The sequence below is a fragment of the Phyllobates terribilis genome, unplaced genomic scaffold, assembly GCF_046119375.1.
Source record: "Phyllobates terribilis strain yellow unplaced genomic scaffold, ASM4611937v1 Scaffold_4__5_contigs__length_816908805, whole genome shotgun sequence".
In the NCBI taxonomy this organism is placed as follows: domain Eukaryota; kingdom Metazoa; phylum Chordata; class Amphibia; order Anura; family Dendrobatidae; genus Phyllobates; species Phyllobates terribilis.
In genome coordinates this window covers 491,307,048-491,333,568 of record NW_027362764.1, presented here as the reverse complement: position 1 = coordinate 491,333,568, position 26,521 = coordinate 491,307,048, and the positions used below count along the sequence as shown (strand labels likewise).

At 44.0% G+C, this 26,521-nt stretch overlaps 1 protein-coding gene across 1 annotated transcript in view; it reads right to left on the bottom strand.

Annotated features, from left to right (window-relative positions):
* Positions 1-26,521, bottom strand: part of SYCP2L (synaptonemal complex protein 2 like) — a 250,185-nt gene that overhangs the window by 4,995 nt on the left and 218,669 nt on the right. Inside the window, exons 24-31 of the mRNA XM_073676941.1 lie at positions 20,421-20,562; positions 18,453-18,505; positions 10,695-10,836; positions 9,083-9,165; positions 8,883-8,940; positions 7,302-7,415; positions 5,241-5,365; positions 2,089-2,183 (exon numbers count right to left, since the gene is read on the bottom strand). Of these exons, the coding sequence (XP_073533042.1) occupies positions 2,089-2,183; positions 5,241-5,365; positions 7,302-7,415; positions 8,883-8,940; positions 9,083-9,165; positions 10,695-10,836; positions 18,453-18,505; positions 20,421-20,562 (812 nt within the window). The remainder of the gene's footprint in view (positions 1-2,088; positions 2,184-5,240; positions 5,366-7,301; positions 7,416-8,882; positions 8,941-9,082; positions 9,166-10,694; positions 10,837-18,452; positions 18,506-20,420; positions 20,563-26,521) is intronic.

Below are 26,521 nucleotides of genomic sequence, written 5' to 3'. Positions count from 1 at the left end.
AGTTATGTCAAGTCCAATCCCATTCAGAACATTTGCATTGCATCTGATTTTTCCGGATACAAGGCCATTATTAACCTAGAAAACTGTATTTAATCTCTCACTTTTTAAAAACCGATGTCACACGGACGTAAAAAACAAAGATACGGGAGGCAATATGGATGAAAATCGTCCGTTCTCTAGATGAAAGGAGGATTATTTTCCATACGCTGATCTGACCCTGGACTTATACTGATGGGTAACCTATTAGACCACACCTGTGGCCAGATCTAATTGTACTTTGATTATTGCAGACCTGGATGCCACTTTTGCCCATTTGCTTACCAGAACGACCCAATGCAATTGCATTATGAGGGTGCAGATAGGGAGAGGAATCTTGAGAAAATTGCAATGGAAGACTGAAATAAACTACCGACAGGCAGGTGCAAGATGCTCACAGATGGCTACAAAAAATGTTTATGGTCCGTCATAATTTTGGCAGCAAAGTGAAGCGTACCTTTAATCCTGTTCATGTCATATATGACAATGTATGGGGGAAAGGTCAGCTTTTTTTGTTGAATGCACTTGGACACGTTAATAGAATAATCAAATGATACAGAGTTGGTACACAGCCGATCATTTCTGAAGATATTGGAATTTTTATAATATATATTCAAGGGTGCCAATAAATTTGTGAGCACTATTACCGAGACAAACAAATCAGAATTCTCTGGCAAAAAATGGAGGCCAGCATATACAGGGTGGCCCAAAAGTAGGTACACCGTTGAATCAATTAAACTTATCACAACAGATTAGATGGGTAAAAATACACACTAGCATGCAACCAAAGGAGTTTATTCGCTTCTTATTACATTGCTTAGTACACTTAAAAAATTAAACAGTGTTGAATAAATGTAAGTGCTCAAAATGTCTTCATCAGTGTTGCAACATTCCTCATACCAGTCCTCTGACACAGGGAGACGCAAATTCCTATCTACATCAAAGTCTATAAACCCTTCCAATTTTAAATTTATCCATTAGTAAGGCTGGGTGCCCACGTAGAGTTTTACAAGCGTTGATGCTGCGGAATTTCCGCAGCATAAATGCTTGGGAAACGCTTGGTAATCCGCCCCCCATGGTCCCCAATGACAAGCCGCACTTTCAATGCCCATGTTGCGGATTTTTCCGCAACGTTTATGCTGCGCTCAAAAATCCGCAGCATGTCCATTAATTTTGCGGACATGCAGCGTAATCGCCGCCATTGACTTGCATTGGACCGCGTGACATCCGCATCACTGCATTTGCAGATGCGGATATCACACGGTTCAATGTGCAGATGGTACCCAAGTCTGGAGGAGAGAAGACTCTCATCCAGACCCGGGTACCATAGAAACTGTAAAAAAAGAATTTAAAATAAAAAATAAAGTTTATACTCACCTTCCGATGTCTTCCTGGTGTTTTGTCTGCTCCGTCCGGTGTCTTGCAATGTTCGCGTTGATGTGAAGGACCTGCCATGACGTCACTGAGTCATGTGACCCATCACATGGCTCAATGACATCACCGCAGGTCCTTCACACCCCCGCAAGCAGTGCAAGAGACCGGACGGAGCAGACAAAACACCAGGAAGACATCGGAAGGTGAGTATAAACTTTATTTTTTACCATTCTTATTCTTTTTTTTAACTAACTTGGTCACACTACTATAAATCCATGTCGGTTGCATGGATTTATATAGTGTGAACAAGTTGTCAAGCACTTTTCCAAGTGATGCTAAAATCGCTTGGAAAAGCGCTTGATAACCCGCATGCAGAAATGCAAGTGAAGAACGCTTCACAAACGCTTCTACCTGGCAGGAAAAACGCATTTAAAATCCGAATGCGTTTTTCCTGCCAGGGAGAAGCGTAAAAAATATGCAGCATTTCTGCATCGTGGGCACTTAGCCTAAGTCTGGTGGGAAATCTGCGCCAACAAGAGAAAGTGGACAACCTCTTTGTTGTGCGTCAGTGTGTATGTGTACCCATAAAATCTCACACACGCTGAATCCGATCTTTCACCAACTCCATTTTTTTCACTGGAACTAAAAAAAGAAGTTCTCCCTTGTTAAATCACATACTTGCTCTGCTGTATCTGATTCATTAATGTTGAGACATGCTGATGAGAGATTTTCAGTCCATCCTGTGCCCGAACTTCCATTTTTTTATAACTAGCCTAAAAGCATAAAAAGGAAAAGCAGGAAAAATTATTGTGTGTGTTTTTAAGAGGGGAGTGAATAAAAAAAAATGCAATTCTGGAGTTTTGATATTTTTTTTCCCCTTTCCACCTTTTAATGTACAGTCTGACAGGCTGAACGCTCGCATCATGCCAGTGTTCAGCATGCCAAGTAGATGTAGCAAAGCTAGAGTCGTCTATGGACATTATCATCTTCATGTCAGGGACAGGTGAGGATTATGTTGCATTATTATTATTTATTTATTTTATAGGGGACATGGGCTTCAATGGATTGGGCTTAAAAGTGAGTATAAGGGTTTTTGGTAAATTTAGATTCAATAAAAGAGTCTGTGTCATTATTTCAAATAAAGTACTTTATTCTGGGTGTTTGTTTATTTTTTTTTTATTTGACTATGGGGTTAGTAATGGGGGGCGTCTTATAGACACCTCTCCATTACTAAACCTCTGGGCCTGATGTCCCCTGCCAATACAAAGCTGACATCAACTCCAACCCTATTACCCCACTTGCCACCGTACCAGAGCAAGTGGGAAGAGAGGAGGCTAAGCGCCAGAATTGGCGCATCTTATGGATGCGCCTTTTCTGGGGCGGTTGGGGGCTGGTGTTTGTAGTCTGGGAGGTGGGCCAATATTCATGGCCCCTTCCTATGCTAATAATATCAGCCCACAGCGGTCTGCCTAGCCTTTACAGTTTACTAATTCAAGGGGGGGTCCCCCATTTTAATAATCAGTAAAAGCCAAGTACACAGCTGTGAGCTGATATTAATAGCCCTGCGAAGTGACATTGATATTAACCCCTTCCCAAACTATAAACATCAGCCCACAGCTGTCAGCTTTCCTTCTGCTGGTTCTTAAAATGTAGGGAGATCCCACGCCATTTTTTTAAGAAAAATATTTTATTTTGTACTAAAATACATGTACAGTAAGCTACACACGCAAAGCACTGATTATATATCTCAATCACATATTTATCTATATCTATCTATCTCTCTCTCTCTATATATACACTGCTCAAAAAAATAAAGGGAACACTCAAATAACACATCCTAGATCTGAATGAATGAAATATTCTCATTGAATACTTTGTTCTGTACAAAGTTGAATGTGCTGACAACAAAATCACACAAAAATCATCAATGGAAATCAAATTTATTAACCAATGGAGGCCTGGATTTGGAGTCACCCCCAAAATTAAAGTGAAAAAACACACTACAGGCTGATCCAACTTTGATGTAATGTCCTTAAAACAAGTCAAAATGAGGCTCAGTATTGTGTGTGGCCTCCACGTGCCTGTATGACCTCCCTACAATGCCTGGACATGCTCCTGATGAGGTTGCGGATGGTCTCCTGTGGGATCTCCTCCCAGACCTGGACTAAAGCATCCGCCAACTCCTGGACAGTTTGTGGTGCAACGTGACGTTGGTGGATGGAGAGAGACATGATGTCCCAAATGTGCTCAATCGGATTCAGCTTCAATGGCTTCATCTTGCATGAACTGCTGACACACTCCAGCCACATGAGGTCTGGCATTGTCCTGCATTAGGAGGAACCCAGGGCCAACCGCACCAGCATATGGTCTCACAAGGGGTCTGAGGATCTCATCTCGGTACCTAATGGCAGTCAGGCTACCTCTGGTGAGCACATGGAGGGCTGTGCGGCCCTCCAAAGAAATACCACCCCACACCATTACTGACCCACTGCCAAACCGGTCATGCTGAAGGATGTTGCAGGCAGCAGATCGCTCTCCACGACGTCTCTAGACTCTGTCACGTCTGTCACATGTGGTCAGTGTGAACCTGCTTTCATCTGTGAAGAGCACAGGGCGCCAGTGGCGACTTTGTCAATCCTGGTGTTCTGTGGCAAATGCCAAGCATCCTGCACGGTGTTGGGCTGTGAGCACAACCCACATCTGTGGACATCGGGCCCTCATACCACCCTCACGGAGTTGGTTTCTAACCGTTTGTGCAGACACATGCACATTTGTGGCCTGCTGGAGGTCATTTTGCAGGGCTCTGGCAGTGCTCCTCCTTGCACAAAGGCGAAGGTAGCGGTCCTGCAGCTGGGTTGTTGCCCTCCTACGGCCCCCTCAACGTCTCCTGGTGTACTGGCCTGTCTCCTGGTAGCGTCTCCAGTCTCAGGACACTACACTGACAGACACAGCAAACCTTCTTGCCACTGCTCGCATTGATGTGCCATCCTGGATGAGCTGCACTACCTGAGAAACTTCTGTGGGTTGTAGAGTCCATCTCATGCTAGCACGAGTGTGAAAGCAAAACGAACATTCAAAAGTGACCAAAACATCAGCCAGAAAGCATTGGTACTGAGATGTGGTCTGTGGTCCCCACCTGCAGAACCACTCCTTTATTGAGTGTGTCTTGATAGTTGCCAATAATTTCCATCTATTGTCTATTCCATTTGCACAACAGCATGTGAAATTGATTGTCAATCAGTGTTGCCTCCTAAGTGGACAGTTTGATTTCACAGAAGTTTGATCTACTTGGAGTTATATTCTGTTGTTTAAGTGTTCCCTTTATTTTTTTGAGCAGTGTGTATACATGTGTGTAATGAAGAATATTTCCTTGGAAAACTATGTGTAAATGACAGAGAATGCTGCGATTTTTTGCTCAATCCCATCTGAGCTGAGAACATGATGGCAGATGAGCAGAGACTCAGACTAACATCAATCAGAGTGAAATCTGATTTTTTATTGACTTGTACAGGTCCGTTTTTCACGCAAATGAGTATGAGCCCTTAAATTCAGTTTGCTCAGGGTTTTTTTTTTCATGTGGTCGGATACTGCAGAGAAATGCAGAAGAGGTGATGTGTTTCTATTATACTTTTCCTCTGACTGTCATACTCCTGATTTTGGCTTAGAAATACTAACGGAAAATACTGAGCAAATACTGAACGTGTGAACATTGCCTAAAAGATTATAGTTACTGGAACGTTCCAGCTGTATTTTGCAAGGCTGCTAAAGCTGGCACGTTCTAATAAATGACAGAACATGTATTTCAAAATGGAAAGAAAAATATTTTTTACCATCAGTGTCTTTTTAAGGCTGGCAGTAAATGTTTCAAAAGAGGAGATGAAGCTGCATTCTGTTATGTCTGATTCAGGAGTGTCTGAGTGAAAAACGTCATCTTCTAGGTCCGCTGGAGTATTGCCTGTATAGATATTAAAACAGGTGTTACTTTTGAGAATGAATCAATCACAGGGACTAAAAAAGATATTACTTATGTATTAGCATGATGGCATCAGAGGCAACATCTTGCAACACAGGACTAGTTAATTCCCTTTTTTTAAGGCCAAAACACTTCAACTTAATTGTCATTCTTGTTTTAACAAACAACCCAAAATAGTACAAGGAAATATAGGAAGCTTTGTAATATAGTTTACCAGAGAAATATACCGTATTTTTCGGACCATAAGACACATTTTTTCCCCCAAATTTGGAAGGAAAATGGGTGGTGCGTCTTATGGTCCGAACATTACTTTACCGATGGTGGAGCGGGGATCGCAGGGTCCTCTGATGGCAGAGGTGAGATGCGGCTGAGTTGGGGCTTGTACCTGTGCTGGAGTGGCTGGTGTCGGACGGTGAAGCAGAGGAGCTGGGGCATGTGCCAGGCTGTGATCGGCGTCTGGCGGTGAAGCAGAGGAGCTGGGGCCTGTGCCGGGCTGTGAGCGGTTTCCGGCGGTGCGGCAGAACAGCATGTGCGGCTTCTGGTGGCCGCGGCCATCTTCCTGAGATCGCGATCTACAGGAAAGTTGGCCGTCCAAGCCGGCCCCAGCAGGTCCACAGGCCCCAGCCAGGCCACAGGCCCCGCAGCATCTCACCTCCTCTGCTGCAGCCGCCAGGTTCCTGAGGCAGGGAATGGAGGAACCTGCGATCCTGCTCCACCACCACCACCACAACTCACAGCTGCTGGAGCTCCGGCTTCATGTATCCAGGGTCAGCAGCATTTCTCCACATCCACCGGGCCGGTTTTCTGAAGGACCCTGCCTCCTGTGACCCCTGATCCACCACCCCCAGGTAAGATACCTTTTCAGACTATAAGACGGACCCCATCTTATAAAAAATATATTTTTTCCTATTTTCCACCCCAAAATTTGGGGTGCGTATTCTAGTCTGAAAAATATGGTACTTTAATCTCCACTTATGAGCCACCCCAATCTCCTGAACTCATAATTCACTAGCAAAAATCTGTTTTGCTGAATAAAAGATGTGCTGCCAGCTCACTGAGCTATGAAATTACAGCTGCTTGTTTAAGTCAATGAATAGGAGTGAGGAAGGAGCATATACACACAAATAGGATGTGGTTGCTTTCTAGTTTGTGTCTTTACCTCATCCAAAGTTGGATTCACAGCTACACTGCTCAATGCCTCTGCATAATGCTATCCATGCTGCTACTAAATTTTCAACATGTGCTACAAAATGACAGGAGAGCTGCAATCCTTAATGTCTCTCTAGCTGCCTCTCATACAGAGTATAATCTCTTCCCAATAGGGTTGAATTCACACATCCATGTGAAATGTCAGTGTACTGTCTGATTTTTTTTTCTCATATAACACTCGGACCCATAGAGTACAATGGATATATTCACACATCCGGAAAAATCATAGATCTGAGTGCAAACTCTGTGTGACTCAGAACATGTCCTATTCTCATCCTTGTCTGCAGATAAGACTCAGCCATACAAGTTAATGGTGATCTGTGAAACATGGATACATATTGGAATGCTGAAAATTTGCTTCCATATCTCACAGCTCTGATTCTCATGGATGCCAAAGTTTACACGCCGGTGTGAATGAAGACTAACCCAGACAACAGAAAATTACAGATTAAACAAAGCAGTTTTCCGCTTAGCATGCTCGAGTCAAAAACTGGCGCTCAACACAGGTTTATTTTGATGTATAGGATACATTTAGTCAGAGTGTAATTTGATGTATCTCTGGGCCTCATGGACGTGCTCTAGTCATCCGCAGCATATCAAGACCATTTTGCTGCTGGGCGACTAGAACAAACCTTTACCAGTCTTTACAGCAAAGCATACAAAGTATGCAAATGCATAAATCATCTTTTCACCAGTGAGTTTTTCTCACCAGAAATGAATAGTTTACGCGGTTTTAAAGTAATTTCAGGCGTTTCATAGCTTGTGCGCTTTCTCTTCTTTGAATCCCCAACTTCGCCTGAAGCATGCCGCTCTTTTATAAACTCTAGTATGATACAAAAGGAAGAATGATGTTACACTGTACGAGATAAGAGCTTAAAATAAATGTAGTGACACCATTACAATAGAGGGTACACACTGTATACACGTCATTATGAAAGTAGTTTGGCATGACCAATGTAGTGGGCACTACATACACAACATAACACATTTCTAAGTCATATGTAGCAGAGTGGTTACTCAAACTCTGGTAGCCGATTTCCTATCGAGTTCATCCATAGCTATAAGTTGGGGCTCATCCAGACATCAGTTTTTCGCGTACTAGTTCTATTAGTCATTTTCATGCATAGAACTTGTTCTATAGTTTATGGCGCTGTTCACATACCCACTTTTTTTGCAGACAAAGCTGTCTACGTAAAAATTGCGTAAACATGTCCAATATTGATCAGTGTCAGATCAAATTTGACAATGTAAGTCTATGGGTCCATAAAAAAAAAAAAAAATGGACAGCAATCGGATGCCATCCAAGTGCTGTCCGTTTTTCATGGACTGCTAGATAAAAAAGGTAGAGATTTTTTTTTTTCTCATCTGAGGAAAACTGATGAAACTCAGACCAAACTTGGATGAAACTGAATAAAATCATTGGTGAAACTAGGACAGTTTTTCTCATAAATGTGAAAAACCAAGACGGAAATCTGTATGAGCCTTTGAGGTTAAGGATTAAAAAACAAAATAATACATTTGAAATTTTTGTCTTCTAATAGCTGAGGAAGCCGTGGATTATAATGATAATACCCATGGGGTCTCTGTTACGCCCTTGGCCCAGGAGCAATCCATGTAATCTTTGGTGTTCTGTATACCTTTGTTCATCTTTCGACATATGCTCTTCTCTCTTGCCCTCTATGCTGAGTGGGCATGCTGGCAATTGCATGTGCCATCAACTGATCTTGTATATTCATCTATATATTTTTCATTCATATCGCTTTCATTGCTGCAGATAGATGCCATTTTAGCTTGGACTGTTCTGATCATTTGCTTTATCATAACTCTTATGAAGATTGGACCCTTAATTATTTAGGGGTTGGATGCAGATATGTATGTGGGGAGGTCCATCTTAAAGGGATTGTACCCAAGAGGTTTTTAATTGCTTTTTATATTAGATGTCTTTATGCAAATATATTTTGCCAAATACATTTTTGACCTCCTATACAATATTGCTTTGGCGTGTGCCTTAGTTCAAACCCTACTTGTTTCCTTTCATCTATTTGGATGGATTCTTTTTCTGGGAGTTTGCTAGCACCACTCTTATAGATGACTTTATGGCGCCTTTGCATTGCTAGTTTTCATATAACATACTCAATCTGCTAAAAGGAACGTATGGGGTCTTTCTTCTGAAGGAGAGCCCCGTTTGCTGACCGACAGGACTATCCTCCAGAAGCTCGGCCAACAATTCCTTTATAGAGGAACAATTGAGAGACTTGCAGAACCGAGGTTATTTAAGGAGAAAAAGTACCAATCTTGTCTTCATTGCTTTCAATATCCATTTCCCTGGTAGTGTCACTTCGCATTGCCTGAAAATAAATATATATAGAAATGTATGATGCTTCATCTAGGTGTTCTTTACCAAAACAATATTACAAGACTATAATCTACACACTTCCATACAGATAAAGACATTTCATTCTACAAAATATTGTAAGACTAAAAACTTACCACTTCCAAGTTATCATCAGAAGAATAATCATCTACTAGGGGATCCATGGTGTCCTGATCCAGGTCAGACAAATGTAGAGTGCCTGAAAAAGGTTTGCATTAACTGCATTTTAGAGCAATTATAGTAACACAAATGTATCACTCTGCAAACATCTTAAAAGTGAACCTGACAGCGGACACATGCGGCCCAACCCGTGGGCAGACAGCCAGTGCCTGATACATGGTGCCATAGATTAGGCAGATTGTATCAGCTGTCAGGTTCACTTTAAAGTGTTTTTACACAGCCAAGATGGTAATAATTGCATCTACAGTGGTGTGAAAAAGTATTTGCCCCCTTCCCGATTTCTTATTCTTTTGCATGTTTGTCACACTTAAATGTTTCAGATCACAAAAACATATTTAAATATACGAAAAAGATAACACAAGTAAACACAAAATGCAGTTTTTAAATGAAGGTCTTTAATATTAAGGGAAAAGGAAATCCAAACCTACAGGGTACTGTGTGAAAAAGTGATTGCATCCCTACCCTTTAAAATATAAATAACTGTGGTTTATCACATCTTTAGGCGAGTTCAATTTCCCTAGCCACATACAGGCCTGATTACTGCCACACCTGTTCTCAATCAAGAAATCACTTAAATGGAACCTGCCTGACAAAGTCAAGTAGACCAAAAGACCCTCAAAAGCTAGGCATGCAACAGAAATTTCCCCAATAGAATATATTGGATGCGGTAAATCCGCATGGTTCACTGAACACATGCGGATTTAACTGCGCGATTAGAACGCAGCGTTTTGGACCCAGCAAAAATACACTGCGTCCAAAAGGCAGCTATTCCTGATCGTTGGGCACATACCCTTAAAATTTCATGTATCTACAGCAGAATAACTTCATTCACATATATTGAACACACAGGATATATATTTTAAGGCTATGTTCATAACATATGTAGAAAAAACTGCACATGGTTTTATGATTACAATTCACAATTTTTGACTTGTGGCAAGAACTATAGCACAACTGCTATGTGAAAATACACCCTAAATCTAAATGGCTATTAAAAGGGAATCCATCTGCAGGTTTTTGTTATATAATCTGAGAGCAGCATGATGTAGGGGCTGGGAGCCTCTTTTCAGTGATGTGTCACTTACTTAGCTGTGTGTTGCTGTTTCGATAAAAATCAATGTTTTATCAGCAAGAGATTAGCACTACAGGACTAGGTGTCTTGTGCCTCATGGTCAACTGATTTTGTGTAACACCACTTCCACTACTTATTAGCAGCTTTCTGCCTATGCACAGTGTACAGAAAAAGCTGCCAATCAGTGGTGCGGACAGATTTATAGAGTTCAGCATTCAGAGAACTGATAGATTTGCGGCAGAGAAATCAGTGATTGTATCAAAATGACAACAAGCAGACCAAGAAGTGCCATATCATTGGAATCAAGAGTCTGTCCCTACATCATACTCCTCTCAGATTACATAACAAAAACCTGCTAATGGATTCCCTTTAATATTCTCTAGACCTAATGCATTGCCCAGGAGAACAAATATGCAATGTGTTATTTTTTCCTTTTTAAATCACATTCATTTCTCAATAATGGAACGCATACCCACCAGAGGTTTGTGGCTGGGAACTGCTAGGAGTTAGCAGGGCTGAAACACCGGGCAGTTTTAACCCCGAGAATGACAGACTTTCTGCCATGCCTCTTTTTTGCTTATTTTCCATTTTCATTTCTTTATCTTTCCATGATTCAACCTTAAAATATAAAAGAAAACATGAAAGTGAAAAATGGAACACTTACTTATATATAGAGTTGAGATCCATGCAACTGCATTCCGTTGTGCGGTATGAATATACAACAGATCTAATCCCCACGTTTGGAAATGGCCCTTTTACCTTTCTTAAAAAGGTAAATTATTTCGTTCTTTCGTTCTATACGGTACTTAATTTAGGTCTGCGTAAGAATACAAACATAAATCTTATTCAGATAGATGTATACAGATGTGTTTTGTGAATCCATCCTAATTTTTGGAACTCTAATGGTATGTTGTTAACTAGTGATGAGCGAGTATGTTCGGTTAACCCTTTCGGTGAGTACAGAGTATCTTCAGCGTGCTCGGTGATATGTTTGAATCACTCCCGTCCACATGCAGTGGATCCACATGTACTGACAACACAAGTGCTGCATTAGTAGTAATGGAATTAGGCTTAATGGGATTAGGTGTTGCTGACACCTAACCCTAGCTTTAGTAATGAAGAGGTGTCAGCCAGACACCCTCATTACTAAGTAAAGAGTTAAATAAACACACACACAGTAAAACACTTTATTTGAAATAAAACAGACACATTCTTTAATCGTTTAAATTAATGGAGTTGTCCACTAGTTTCACACTGATGCCCTATCCATAAGATAGGGCATCAATGTATGATTGGCCCCTGTCGATCAGCTGTTATCGGTGTCGGCGGTCCTTACCTGCGATGCTTAGCAGTCAAGTTGAAGTGGCTGGAGCTTGGTACTGCACATCTTGTTACTATTCAATTGAATGGGAGGCGGATGTGTAGCCCCCCGCAGAGGCCACTACAGATGGACAGCCAGCCACAGCAGGTAAGGACATGCAGCAGTAATAGCTGATCGGCGAGGGTGCCGCATGCGGGACCCCGGCCGATCATACATTGATGCCCTATCCTATGGATAGGGCATCAATGTGAAAGCAGTGGACAACTCCTTTAACCAATATACTCACCCCAGGTCTGACAGTAATCCAAGGGTTAAAGCGATGTCCCACGTTTCTTTTTTCAAATATCTTTATTTAGCTCCAGAAAGCATTCATTGCTTTACAAAAACGCATAAAAAAAACCACATCAAAATCACGGCAAAACGCACATTTTTGCTGCCAAGAGATGCAGAAACCTTGCAGAAATTTCTGCAATCAAATACTGAACATGCGCACATAGCCTAACAGGTCACCGTACTCTCTGGGTCATCAGATGATCTCAGAGTGCCATAGCAACCATCGGAACCCGTAATTACAATCGTGAGGGGCTGATTGTGTCAAAGGGGGTATTTTAAGGGATTAATCAGCCCCGTTCCATTCCAAAACTGGGGCCAATGCTGTAGGGTGTCGGGGCCAATGCTGTAGGGTGTCAGCTGTTTCATACAGCTGTCGCCCACGAGAATGGAGCCCACGGGGGACGCTAGTCTCTTATTACTGATCACCATCTTAAAACTGCCATCTGGAATAATGGCCCTTAATGATCACCATTTTAATAAAATATTGACGGTCGTTAAGGGCTTAAACAGGACATGTCATCAACGTAAAAGTGCTTGGTTTATGTTTACATTGAATTCAACCTTTTCTCCTGATCATTACATTTTCTTAATCCAACCTATGGTCGTTTAAATATTCTGCTTTTTATTAATAGTTCTAAAAGCAAATTTTTGCTGATTTTTCTAATGGGGTGGCTTTATCTGAGGGCATGTGCTTAGACGGCTCTGTGATGCTGCAGAATTATTCAAATCAGAGTCATAGCGCAGTGAGTCCCAGCGGCGTAGGGCGATGACGGATGTGTACACACAAGATCACACTGTAACCAAACCAACTATACTACATGTAGGTGTGCACCTATACATCTGCACCGATGCACCTATACATGTAGCAGTGCCGGGTTGGGGACTGGTGCACACATACATGCAGCAGTGCCAGGTTGGGGACTGGTGCACACATACATGCAGCAGTGCCGGGTTGGGGACTGGTGCACACATACATGCAGCAGTGCCGGGTTGGGGACTGGTGCACACATACATGCAGCAGTGCCGGGTTGGGGACTGGTGCACACATACATGCAGCAGTGCCGGGTTGGGGACTGGTGCACACATACATGCAGCAGTGCCGGGTTGGGGACTGGTGCACACATACATGTAGCAGTGCCGGGTTGGGGACTGGTGCACACATACATGCAGCAGTGCCGGGTTGGGGACTGGTGCACACATACATGCAGCAGTGCCGGGTTGGGGACTGGTGCACACATACATGCAGCAGTGCCGGGTTGGGGACTGGTGCACACATACATGTAGCAGTGCCGGGTTGGGGACTGGTGCACACATACATGTAGCAGTGCCGGGTTGGGGACTGGTGCACACATACATGCAGCAGTGCCGGGTTGGGGACTGGTGCACACATACATGTAGCAGTGCCGGGTTGGGGACTGGTGCACACATACATGCAGCAGTGCCGGGTTGGGGACTGGTGCACACATACATGCAGCAGTGCCGGGTTGGGGACTGGTGCACACATACATGCAGCAGTGCCGGGTTGGGGACTGGTACACACATACATGCAGCAGTGCCGGGTTGGGGACTGGTGCACACATACATGTAGCAGTGCCGGGTTGGGGACTGGTGCACACACACATGCAGCAGTGCCGGGTTGGGGACTGGTGCACACACACATGCAGCAGTGCCGGGTTGGGGACTGGTGCACACACACATGCAGCAGTGCCGAGTTGGGGACTGGTGCACACATACATGCAGCAGTGCCGGGTTGGTGACTGGTGCACACATACATGCAGCAGTGCCGGGTTGGTGACTGGTGCACACATACATGCAGCAGTGCCGGGTTGGGGACTGGTGCACACATACATGCAGCAGTGCCGGGTTGGGGACTGGTGCACACATACATGCAGCAGTGCCGGGTTGGGGACTGGTGCACACATACATGCAGCAGTGCCGGGTTGGGGACTGGTGCACACATACATGCAGCAGTGCCGGGTTGGTGACTGGTGCACACATACATGTAGCAGTGCCGGGTTGGTCACTGGTGCACACATACAGTGCCTACAAGTAGTATTCAACCCCCTGCAGATTTAGCTGGTTTGATAAGATGCAAATAAGTTAGAGCCTTCAAACTGCAAACGAGAGTAGGTTTTATGAACAGAAGCATAAATCTTACAAACCAAAAAGTTATGTTGCTCAGTTGAATTTTATTAAATTTTAAACATAAAAGTGTGGGTCAATTATTATTCAACCCCTATGTTTAATATTTTGTGGAATAACCCTTGTTTGCAATTACAGCTAATAATCGTCTTTTATAAGACCTGATCAGGCCGGCACAGGTCTGTGGAGTTATCTTGGCCCACTCCTCCATGCAGATCTTCTCCAAGTTATCTAGGTTCTTTGGGTGTCTCATGTAGACTTTATTCTTGAGCTCCTTCCACAAGTTTTCAATTGGGTTAAGGTCAGGAGACTGACTAGGCCACTCCAACACCTTGACTTTTTCCCTCTTGAACCAGGCCTTGGTTTTCTTGGCTGTGTGCTTTGGGTCGTTGTCTTGTTGGAAGATGAAATTACGACCCATCTTAAGATCCTTGATGGAGGAGCGGAGGTTCTTGGCCAAAATCTTCAGGTAGGCCGTGCTATCCATCTTCCCATGGATGCGGACCAGATGGCCAGGCCCCTTGGCAGAGAAACAGCTCCACAGCATGATGCTGCCACCACCATGCTTGACTGTAGGGATGGTATTCTTGGGGTCGTATGCAGTGCCATCCAGTCTCCAAACGTCACGTGTGTGGTTGGCACCAAAGATCTTGATCTTGGTCTCATCAGACCATAGAACCTTGAACCAGTCTGTCTCAGAGTCCTCCAAGTGATCATGAGCAAACTGTAGACGAGCCTTGACATGACGCTTTGAAAGTGAAGGTACCTTACGGGCTCGTCTGGAACGGAGACCATTGCCGTGGAGTACGTTACTTATGGTATTGACTGAAACCAATGTCCCCACTGCCATGAGATCTTCCCGGAGCTCCTTCCTTGTTGTCCTTGGGTTAGCCTTGACTCTTCGGACAAGCCTGGCCTCGGCACGGGAGGACACTTTCAAAGGCTGTCCAGGCCGTGGAAGGCTAACAGTAGTTCCATAAGCCTTCCACTTACGGATGATGCTCCCAACACTGGAGACAGGTAGGCCCAACTCCTTGGAAAGGGTTTTGTACCCCTTGCCAGCCTTGTGACCCTCCACGATCTTGTCTCTGATGGCCTTGGAATGCTCCTTTGTCTTTCCCATGTTGACCATGTCTGAGTGCTGTTCACAAGTTTGGGGAGGGTCTTAAATAGTCAGAAAAGGCTGGCAAAAGAGATCTTTAATCCACACATGTGAAGCTCATTATTCTTGGTGCCTGAACTACTTCTTAATACTTTAGGGGGACCAAACAGAATTCTTGTGGTTTGAGGGGTTGAATAATAAATGACACTCTGAATTAACTTTTAACGTTTTAAAAAAAAAAAAAAAAAACACAACCAAAAACAAAATTTGCTGCAGTGCATTTCCCACTTCCAGGCTGATCTACAGTACAAATGTCACAATGCCAAGTTAATTCCACATGTGTCAACCAGCTAAATCTGCAGGGGGTTGAATACTACTTGTAGGCACTGTACATGCAGCAGTGTCGGGTTGGGGACTGGTGCACACATACATGCAGCAGTGCCGGGTTGGGGACTGGTGCACACATACATGCAGCAGTGCCGGGTTGGGGACTGGTGCACACATACATGTAGCAGTGCCGGGTTGGGGACTGGTGCACACATACATGTAGCAGTGCCGGGTTGGGGACTGGTGCACACATACATGTAGCAGTGCCGGGTTGGGGACTGGTGCACACATACATGTAGCAGTGCCAGGTTGGGGACTGGTGCACACATACATGTAGCAGTGCCGGGTTGGGGACTGGTGCACACATACATGCAGCAGTGCCGGGTTGGTGACTGGTGCACACATACATGTAGCAGTGCCGGGTTGGTGACTGGTGCACACATACATGCAGCAGTGCCGGGTTGGTGACTGGTGCACACATACATGTAGCAGTGCCGGGTTGGTGACTGGTGCACACATACATGTAGCAGTGCCGGGTTGGTGACTGGTGCACACATACATGCAGCAGTGCCGGGTTGGTGACTGGTGCACACATACATGTAGCAGTGCCGGGTTAGGGACTGGTGCACACATACATGTAGCAGTGCCGGGTTAGGGACTGGTGCACACATACATGTAGCAGTGCCGGGTTAGGGACTGGTGCACACATACATGTAGCAGTGCCGGGTTAGGGACTGGTGCACACATACATGTAGCAGTGCCGGGTTAGGAACTGGTGCACACATACATGTAGCAGTGCCGGGTTGGTGACTGGTGCACACATACATGTAGCAGTGCCGGGTTGGGGACTGGTGCACACATACATGTAGCAGTGCCGGGTTGGGGACTGGTGCACACATACATGCAGCAGTGCCGGGTTGGTGACTGGTGCACACATACATGTAGCAGTGCCGGGTTGGTGACTGGTGCACACATACATGTAGCAGTGCCGGGTTGGTGACTGGTGCACACATACATGTAGCAGTGCCGGGTTAGGGACTGGTGCACACATACATGTAGCAGTGCCGGGTTAGGGACTGGTGCACACATACATGTAGCAGTGCCGGGTTGGTGACTGGTGCACACATACATGTAGCAGTGCCGGGTTGGTGACTGGTGCACACATACATGCAGCAGTGCCGGGTTGGGGACTGGTGCACACATACATGTAGCAGTGCCGGGTTGGGGACTGGTGCACACATACATGTAGCAGTGCCGGGTTGGGGACTGGTGCACACATACATGTAGCAGTGCCGGGTTGGTGACTGGTGCACACATACATGTAGCAGTGCCGGGTTGGTGACTGGTGCACACATACATGCAGCAGTGCCGGGTTGGTGACTGGTGCACACATACATGTAGCAGTGCCGGGTTGGTGACTGGTGCACACATACATGTAGCAGTGCCGGGTTAGGGACTGGTGCACACATACATGTAGCAGTGCCGGGTTAGGGACTGGTGCACACATACATGTAGCAGTGCCGGGTTAGGGACTGGTGCACACATACATGTAGCAGTGCCGGGTTGGTGACTGGTGCACACATACATGTAGCAGTGCCGGGTTGGTGACTGGTGCACACATACATGTAGCAGTGCCGGGTTGGGGACTGGTGCACACATACATGCAGCAGTGCCGGGTTAGGGACTGGTGCACACATACATGTAGCAGTGCCGGGTTAGGGACTGGTGCACACATACATGTAGCAGTGCCGGGTTAGGGACTGGTGCGCATACAGATGTAACAGATTTAGGTTGATTACAGAGTGTGAGCTCGAGTGTACAAGTCTGTCCTCGCCAAATCACGCTGTAGCAAATGGCACTGTGACTCAGATATGAATAATTATGCAGCGCCACAGAGAAGTCTAAAGATGCCCACAGAGAAGTCTAAAGATGCCCACAGAGAAAGCCGTGAGAACCACCCCATTAGTAAATAGCAAAATTTGCTTTTAGAACCATGTAAAAAAAATAATATCTCCACAGCTAAAAGTTGGATTACAAAAGTAAAAAAAAAAAGTAATGAATCAGGAGAAAATGGTAAATTTAATGACTACAAAATCAAGTAAGTTTGAGATGATGACAGACCTTGATTAACCCCTTCAATACCCGGCGATTATTTGTTTTTTTCCTCCCTTTTATTTTTCTGGCCACAAAGCCATATGAGCACTTGTTTTTTTTGGGACAAGTTGTACTTTTGAATAACACCATTCACTTTACCATATTGTGTACTGAAAACAGGAAAAAAAAATTAAAAGTGCAGTGAAATTGCAAAAAAAAAGTGCAATGCCACAATTGTGTTTTTTTTTTTTCATTTACCATATCAGTGATTGACAGCGGCATTTAACTGGTCAACACCGCTGGTGATTTGCGTAGGTCCGGAGAGCAGCCAACTCTTTGTGATTTTAAGTTTTGTAAAGAACTCACAGCAGCAAGTTGTTCTGAACACCGCATGTCTCTTTACAGTGCAAAAGTCATCGCTGCTCAAGTTACATTTATAGAACGCAAGCAGTGTAAAGTCTGCAGTACATATCATAGGAGACACTGGGGCTGGAGCATATACATTACGTAGGAGATGCCTGGGGCAGGAGCATATACATCACATAATAGATGCATGGGTCACTCTGTGTGACTGCAGACTTATGAATTCCCCCAATGCAGGCACTGTGCTCTGCAGGGATTGAGTGTGAGACCCGGTAACGGAGGGTATGTATGTGTTATACATACCCTCGGCCGGTGGGCGTAGCCTTGCTCTCCATACACTTGTATTGAGCAAGGCCGCGCCTTCTAGTCGGACGCGCCCACTGGCCATCAACGACAGGTCGTGGCCTCGTTCCATACAAGTGTATAGAGAGAGGCTGTGCTGAATGGCTGGGGGAATGTATAGCGTACCATGCCTGTAATGGGGGGAAAAGACTTCTCACTTTTGACCGGACAATCCCTTTAATATTACCCAAAAGAAGAAAAAAAACATACCATCTTCGTGGTCTTTTTTTGATCCCCAGAACTTGGTGAAGACAGGGGAAGTACTGAAAATTAAAACCAAGTAAGTATAGAGTATACAAATACTTCTCACTTCAGTTTTTGGACAAGGCTTAGCCGGCTAATTTATTTGCTTCTAACACAAAGGCAACAAATGAAAACGATTCTCCAGGTTTTTAAATATATATCTAATATAAACGGGTCTTTGCTAAATTATAAGAATTCATTGGGAATTTATATGAGAGTACAGATATATTGCATTAACCCTCATAAAATTTAAGGGAATCTATCATGTCAAAAAATGCTGTTAAGCAGCAGAAATGAGGTTGATAGCATACGAACCGAAAACTTGGCTGCTGGAAGGAAATTAACTTTGGTTGCTTGACAGTGAGCAGCGGCTGTAACCACGTCCCAGCACTGACTGACAGCCGACTAAGCAATAAAGAGCCAGCTGTCAGTGAATGTGCCAGTGCGTGGTTACACCCGCCACTCACTATGCACAGTGACCAAAGATGAGCTGGCCAAACCCCAATGACTGAAAGCCTGAGGCTGCCAGCAGGAATAAAGTATATTTCCTCCCACCAGAAGGGCTATCAGTGCAGGTGCTGGGCGGCTTCAGAATGCTATTAACCTGCTAATTAACCCAATATCTGCAGGTTAATAGCGTTTTGTTTTTTTTCACATGACAGGTTCCCTTTAATAGAGTTTTTGACATGATCCCTGCAAGAGAGAGTTAGAAAAATAAAGTGGTGGCCGTTCTGCAGTGTACCATCTGAATTATGCTGAAGTCACCACAAAGCAGGCCTGTGGAGTCGATAAGCCAAACCTCCGACTCCTCAATTTCCACGACTCCGACTCCCTCATACATGGCTCATGTTTAAGTGAAAAATTTACTGTAGCACAGATTCATCTCAGCTAAAAGTCTAGACCCTTAGATCAGGAATAGGACAGACATTTATAGGACATTTCATAACTTTCCCAAATTCTTATGAAAAAATATTCCCCACAAACTGCATTGAACTACTGTACCCAATTTATTATATATTTTAGGAGTCGGAGGTGGTCCATTTTATACCGATTCCACCAAAATGGGCTCCGACTCCATAGCCCTGCTACAAAGGTCGTGAGTGACAGCTGTAAGCACACCCTGACACTTAAGACAGCTCAAACTGCAGTGCAGAGTAATCTAAGTGCCGGGGTTTGCTTCCATCTGGCACACACTGTACATTGAGTGATGACTAGAGTCACTAAGCACGCCTCTACGACTGAAAGCCAGTAAGGCAGATAGGCAACATTGCAACGCTATTAACCTGCCGATAGACCCTATAACTCCAGGTAGCATTTCGGGACATGACAGGTTCTTTTTAATGTATTTTAACCATAAAAGTGAATGGGTTGGGAGGGGGGCGACAGTGCCTAGCCCTGGTATTGTCTTGTGTACAAAACAGAATACTGGTAACAGACTCTAATAAAGGGAATCTGTCACCTGGTTTTTGCTGCCTCACCTAAGAGCAGCATGACGTAGGGGCAGAGACCCCGATTGCTGTGAAGTATAACTTACTGCTATATTGACAAAATCCCTGTTTTATGTGCTGCAGATTTAACAGTTCTCTGAATCCTGAGCTCTATATAACCCTGCCCACACCACGGATTGGCAGTTTTCTGGATATACACAATATACTTAGAAAGCTGTTAAGTGGTGGGGGTGGGGTTATACAGCGCTGATGATTGTTGGACTACTTGCAGCAGGTTTACTAGACCTCTAGTGATTATCTCCTGCTGATAAAATAGTGATTTCATCAAACCTACATCAAGTAGCCCAGAAAGTGACATCACTGCAATCAGAGTATTTGTGTCTACATTATACTGCTCTCAGATCAGGTGGCACAAAGCTGGTTACAAATTCCCTTTTAAAAAGTCAGATATTTGTGCCATTTTATGATGTAAAATTAATTTTGTTACCTTTAAGCTTACTTTTAATCTTCTGCCTTTTGCGACTGTAGTCAGCAGATTTTGTTAAGGATTTTGCTAAGGATTTTCTAGAAGATTCCAAAATCCAGCTTAATTCACTTCCTGAAGAACTGAGCTCTTTATAGTCTACAGCCTGCAGAAGTGAAGAGGAGTGAAGTTATAATAAAGCAATGGAAGCACTTTACTAAAGAAAAGCAAAAGGAGCACATCTGCAATGATTTCTAAGGATCCAATGCAACCAAAATAAGATGTAAATAGTTTTAAATGTATTTACTTACCAATTCAAGATTGGGCATAATTTCAGGTTTTTTCATACATGTAGTTTAAAGAGCTGTAACATTTTTTTTGTCGATCGGATATTCAAGTGATTTGAGTTTTGTTATACATGAGGCTTCATTTTTAGGTCACGGTTATATTAGCTTCTTTTTTTTTTTGCTGATGTAAGTGGGAAAATAAGTGTCTGATATTTTTAGATTTATTTTTTTTTTAGAACAAAATTTGGACCACTAAAATACATTTACAAAATTGTTACCTGTTCTATAATTGTTTTTACATATAGTCCCAATTTTTTTTGGAGGGGGTGAGAGGGAGCAGAGCTAGTAACAGCAATTTGGATTGACAGTGGCATTTTTATTTACTAATTTTTTGTTCTCAACTTTTACTGTCCCCTTACCTCATTTAGGTTTTGTTTTCATGCAGTCTTTCCAGCTGCTCTGGGTTCCGGCTCCCCTCCAAGGAGTATCCCACCTCCTCCACTCAATTTCTGTGTGTATTATCTCCCAGTATCAACCCAACCCCTCTAAGGGTAGGTTCACGAGACCACACCACGAGACCTTGTTTTTAAAAATATCTGACTCAAGAACTGAAGGATTTTTAATTTTTATAGTTAAAAGCTCACTGCCTAGTTTACCAGCCACCTTGGAAGTAGACTGTATGAAGGAAATTGGACTAGACTGGATCAGGGAAAAGCAGTAGATCTAGTACATCTTGACTTCAGCAAAGCATTTGACAAAGTATCTTATACCATCCTTATTGAAAAAATGACCAACTATGGAATGGACAAGGGAACTGTTAGATGGTTTCATAACTGGCATAGTGATCTGATCCAAACAGTGGTCATAAATGGTTGCACATCCAGTCGGAAGAATGTCTCAAGTGGGGTACCACAAGGCTCTGCCCTGGGCCCTGTGTTGCTCCATCTTTATCAATCATTTAGATGAAGGAATTGAGGGTAAACTGATTAAATTTGCTGATGACCGAAAGATAGGAGGGATAGCTAACACTAGAGGAGAGAGAGAGAGAGAATTCAAAAAGACCTAAATAAACTGGAGCAGTGGGCAGCAACCAACAGAATGGTTTTTAACAGGGAGAAATGCAAAGTACTATAACTGGGCAAGAAAAGAGAAAAAAGCATATACAGAATGGGAGGAATAGGGCCAAGCAACAATACATGTGAAAAAGACTTGGGTATACTAAGGCTGTGTGCCCACTATGCGTTTTTTCAGCGTTTCCGCAGCGGCAATTCTGCCGCAGAAACGCTTAAACGCTTGGTAGAAGGTCTGCCATGTTCCCCAATGATAATCCGCATGTGCTGTGCACATGCTGCGGAAATTTCCGCTGCGGATTATCATTGCGGAAAAATCCCCAGCACTACCAATTATTTTGCGCAATCGAGGCGTTTTCGCCGCCATTGACTTGCATTGAATCTGTTAATATCCGCATGACTACATACTAAAAAAATCTACATTATACTCACTTTCTGATGGCCCCCGGTCTCCATAGCGCCGGCGGTCGCGTGACCTGTCACATGACTAAATGACGTCATGGAAGGTCCTTTTACACAACCGCGGGACACCGGGAAGACCGGACACATCGGATAAGGAGACCAGGGGCCATTGGAAGGTGAGTATATGTTTTTTTTTTTACCATTTTTATTCTTTTTTTTTTTTTACCTAACTTGGTCACACTATATAAAATCCATGCCGGTTGCATGGATTTATATAGTGTGACCAAGTTGTCAAGCACTTTCTAAGTGATGCTAAAATCGCTTGGAAAAGCGCTTGATAACCCGCATGCAGAAATGCATGTGAAGAACGCTTCACATCCGCTTGTCCCTGGCAGGAAAAAAGCATGTAAAATCCGCATGCGTTTTTTCTGCCAGGGAGATGCAAAAACGCTCAGGAAAAATCCAGAGCATTTCTGCATCGTGGGCACTTAGCCTAATAGATCATAGACTGAACATGAGTCAACAGTGTGATGCAGCAGCAAAAAACACAAACAAAATTCTGGGGAGCATTAACAGAAGCATATAGTATAGATCACGTGAAGTAAATTAACCCCGTTTACTCCTCTTTGGTCAGACCTCATCTGGAATACGGTGTCCAGTTTTGGGCACCACATCTTAAAAAAGACATGAAGAAACTGGAGCAAGTTCAGAGAAGTGCAATCAGAATGGTGACCGGTCTGCAAACAATGTCCTATGAAGAACAGATAGAGTATTTGGGAAAGTTTAGCTTGAAAAAGAAGACTGAGAGGAGACTTAATAGCGGTCTACAAATATCTTAAGGGCTGTCATACTGTAGAGGGATCAGCTTTATTCTCATTTGCACAAAGAAAGACTAGAAGCAATGGGATGAAACTGAAAGGGAAAAGATACAGATTAGACATTAGAAAACTTTTTGACAGTGAGGATGATCAATGAGTGGAACAGGCTGCCACGAGAGGTGGTGAGTTCTCCTTCAATGGACGTCTTCAAACAGAGGTTGGACAGACATCTGTCTGAGATGGTTTAGTGAATCCTGCACTGAGCAGGGGGTTGGACTAGATTACCCAGAAGGTCCCTTCCAACTCTAACATTCTATGATTCTATGTTTCCTAGGCAAGGAGTGAGCATTTGCAGGCTGCTGAATCTCTCAGGGACTGTACTGTTGGAGAACAAGTTTTGCCTTCCATTCCAATGCTTCAGAAAGCCAATAAATTTATTGCCGATTAATCTGCCGAAAGGGAGAAGTGCAGCCGCACCGACTTTATTATCCAAGACACCAAAAGATTTAAACTGGTTGAAATCATAGTCTGATGACAGAATTTTAGACACATTGAAGGTTAAAAATGCATATGGACCGACCCTGTATAAAATTTTAGAAAAGGCTACTTATAAGAAAAAAGCTGATCCTGAAAACAAAGTCTTTTTCATGAAAGAAATTCTTTCACAATCTAACACCTCAAAATCAGGAATACAAGGGTAGAAGCCAGGGGTAAGTAATCTTTTTTTCTACCAAGGGCCATTTGGATATTTATACCATCCTTCGGGAGCCATACAAATTAAGAGCCGAGTCCACCCACAAAGTACGTCCTGATGCTGCACTGGTATCAGGCCGTAATCTTTCACTGCACGCACCTCAGCGTTCAGTAGTGAACACCATGTGTGTGTCCACAGAGCAAGAAGAAATTAGTAGTCTAGTGACTGGCAAAATACAGCTGCCGACGCAAGCACTGCAGTCTCTGTGAATCTGCTGGGGGGCCGGATAAAAGGTCATCAGGGGCCGTAAACGACCCCCGGGCCCGAGGTTCCCCACCCCTGGTAAAAGCAAAAGGGAAAAAAAATTTATCCTAAAGAATGTAAAAAGGACACAATCCCAGTTTAAGCCGTCATCCCAGCAAAATAAACAATGACGCCATAAAAAGATAGAGGCCAAATAAAATTACTTTCAATGGGAGAACATTGGTCTGGACATTAAGAACTCTCCAATTCAGATATAGAATACAGTTATATCACGTATGCGCCAAGAAGGTTTGTGATATCTCAAATTACAGAAAGGCACACAAACTTCTAAACATGGGGGGTAGTGATTCCTGTTTCCACATAAGGTTTCCTCATTCCTCACTAATTTGGCTTTTTTTTTTTTAACATAAGAATAAATTATCATATTACCTATCCAGTTCTTACTGTAGGATCTTCAATAGGATTATCAGAAAATGAAACCCAAATATCCTTCCCACATTAGTTACAGATCTCACCAGGAAAGTGATTTCCATTAATCCTCCATACCTGCACCATTATATACCCTCCTGTACTAATTCAGCATCCTGGATGCCATACTAGTTGAAAGCAATGAAGGAAGAGGGAGCAGTCATCTGACGCTCCCTCCTCCATCATTCCCCTGCGTGTCTGAGCTCTGAAGTCTCAGCGCAGTGGGCGCGATGACATCCTTACTTCATGCCCGCTCCGCAGTGCAGAGCGTTCTGAACACTTGCTGCAGAAATCAGAACAGCAGGGGAATGAGGAGGGGTGAGTATTTTTTTTTTTTTTTTGTAAATAGGGGCCATTGTACAGTTTGTAGGGCTGAGTGGAGGACCTAAAACAGTTTCCAGGGCGATTATGCAGTTTGCAGAACTATGTGGGTGCCCATTATACTATTTGGAGGGGTAAGTGGCATCCATTATACTATTTGAATGGCTATGTGTGGGTCTTTATACTGTTTGGGGGAGGGGTTGGGGGGGGGGGGCAAGTGTTGTCCATTATAATGTGTGCGGGCCATTATATAACATGGAAGGTTGTGTTGGGGCCATTGTGCTGTGTATATGGTTGTGTAGGGGCCACCATACTGTGTGGAGGTGTGAAGGGCCATTATACTGAATGGAGGGCCATTATACTGCCTGTAAGGCTGCGTTGGGGCCATCATACTGTGTTGAGGTCACTGTGGTGTTATCAGTTTGTAGAGTCATCAAACAATGCATCTGGAGGGTGATGTAGGAATTCACTGTCGAGGTATCATACGATGTTTGGGGGGCAATTTTGTTGGTATCATACTTTATGGGGGAATCAATGCGTAGGAACACTAACGGGCTTCAGTAAGAGAAAAATTACTTTGTAAGGGTTGTAAAGTTTTGAGATATGCTCTTTTGTGTCACAGGAGGCAGGGTCGCTGCTTCAAGAGGCTGGCGGTTGCAGGAGTGGGGCAATGATGTGGGCCCCAGGCTAGGAGGTGGTGGTGTCCCGGTAGTGCGAGGCTGCGGGCCCCGGGCTTTTCTAAGATGTCGGCGGTGAGCAGAGTCCCCTTTCCTATTGATTTCCCTGGAGTGGGCTTCTGGAAAATGGTCATCGGAGGTGGCGCATGTGCAGATTGAGATCTCGGGAGATCAATGGGAAAGGGGACTTCGCTCACCGCCGGCATCTTAGGAAAGCCCGGAGATGCCGGTACTCCCCCTCCTCCCAGCCCAGGGCCCGCAGCATCGCCCCACTCCTGCCATCGCGCTGCCTCCTGAAGCAGCGACCCCACCTTCTGTGACCCTGCTCCACCGCCCCTCCCCCGGTAAGCTACCTAAAATCGGACTATAAGACGAACCACCATTTTATTTTAAAACTTCTTTCCTATTTTCCACCCTAAAATTTTGGGTGAGTCTTAGGGTATGTGCAGACTATTCAGAGACGGCTGCAGCTCTGGATAGTGCAAATGAGCGCCGGCCCCTTTTTTTTTTCTTTTTCTCACATGCAGACTTTCCCCATAGAGGTTAGGTCTATGGAGAAAGCCCGCATGCGGACCCGCCAGGGAGAAATTGATTGACATGCTGCTGTCGGAAAGACGCGCCGCATGTCAGTTTCCTCGGGTGTGCGGCAGACGCATAGTGGACATAAGATTTGTATAAATCCCATCCAATATGCTGTAACATCTGGCCGCTGCGTATTGCACGCAGCGCGCTTGCGCTGCGTCCAATAAGCAATGAACACTGATCGTGTGCACATACCCTTATAGTCCGCCAAATACGGTATTTCTAAAGGTGCTATTGAGAAGAAATGCTCACCAGATGTTTGTAACAACCCATCCAATCCACACAGGCAAAGAAATCAAACCATAGATGTCCATAAATGAAGGCATGTGTAATAATGAAAAATGAAAGGAAAAAAATTATTTAACACATGAAGCAAGAGGTGCAAAAAGCTGGAAAGTCATGACAGCAGCTGAAATCTATAAGTAATTAGAAAACAATCCTTAGTGAAAAATAATATCAACTGGTTCAACTGATGTCCTATAAAAAGGTGTCTGATTACCAAAGTGCCACACAAGAAACATCTTTTGATGGGTAAAACCAGT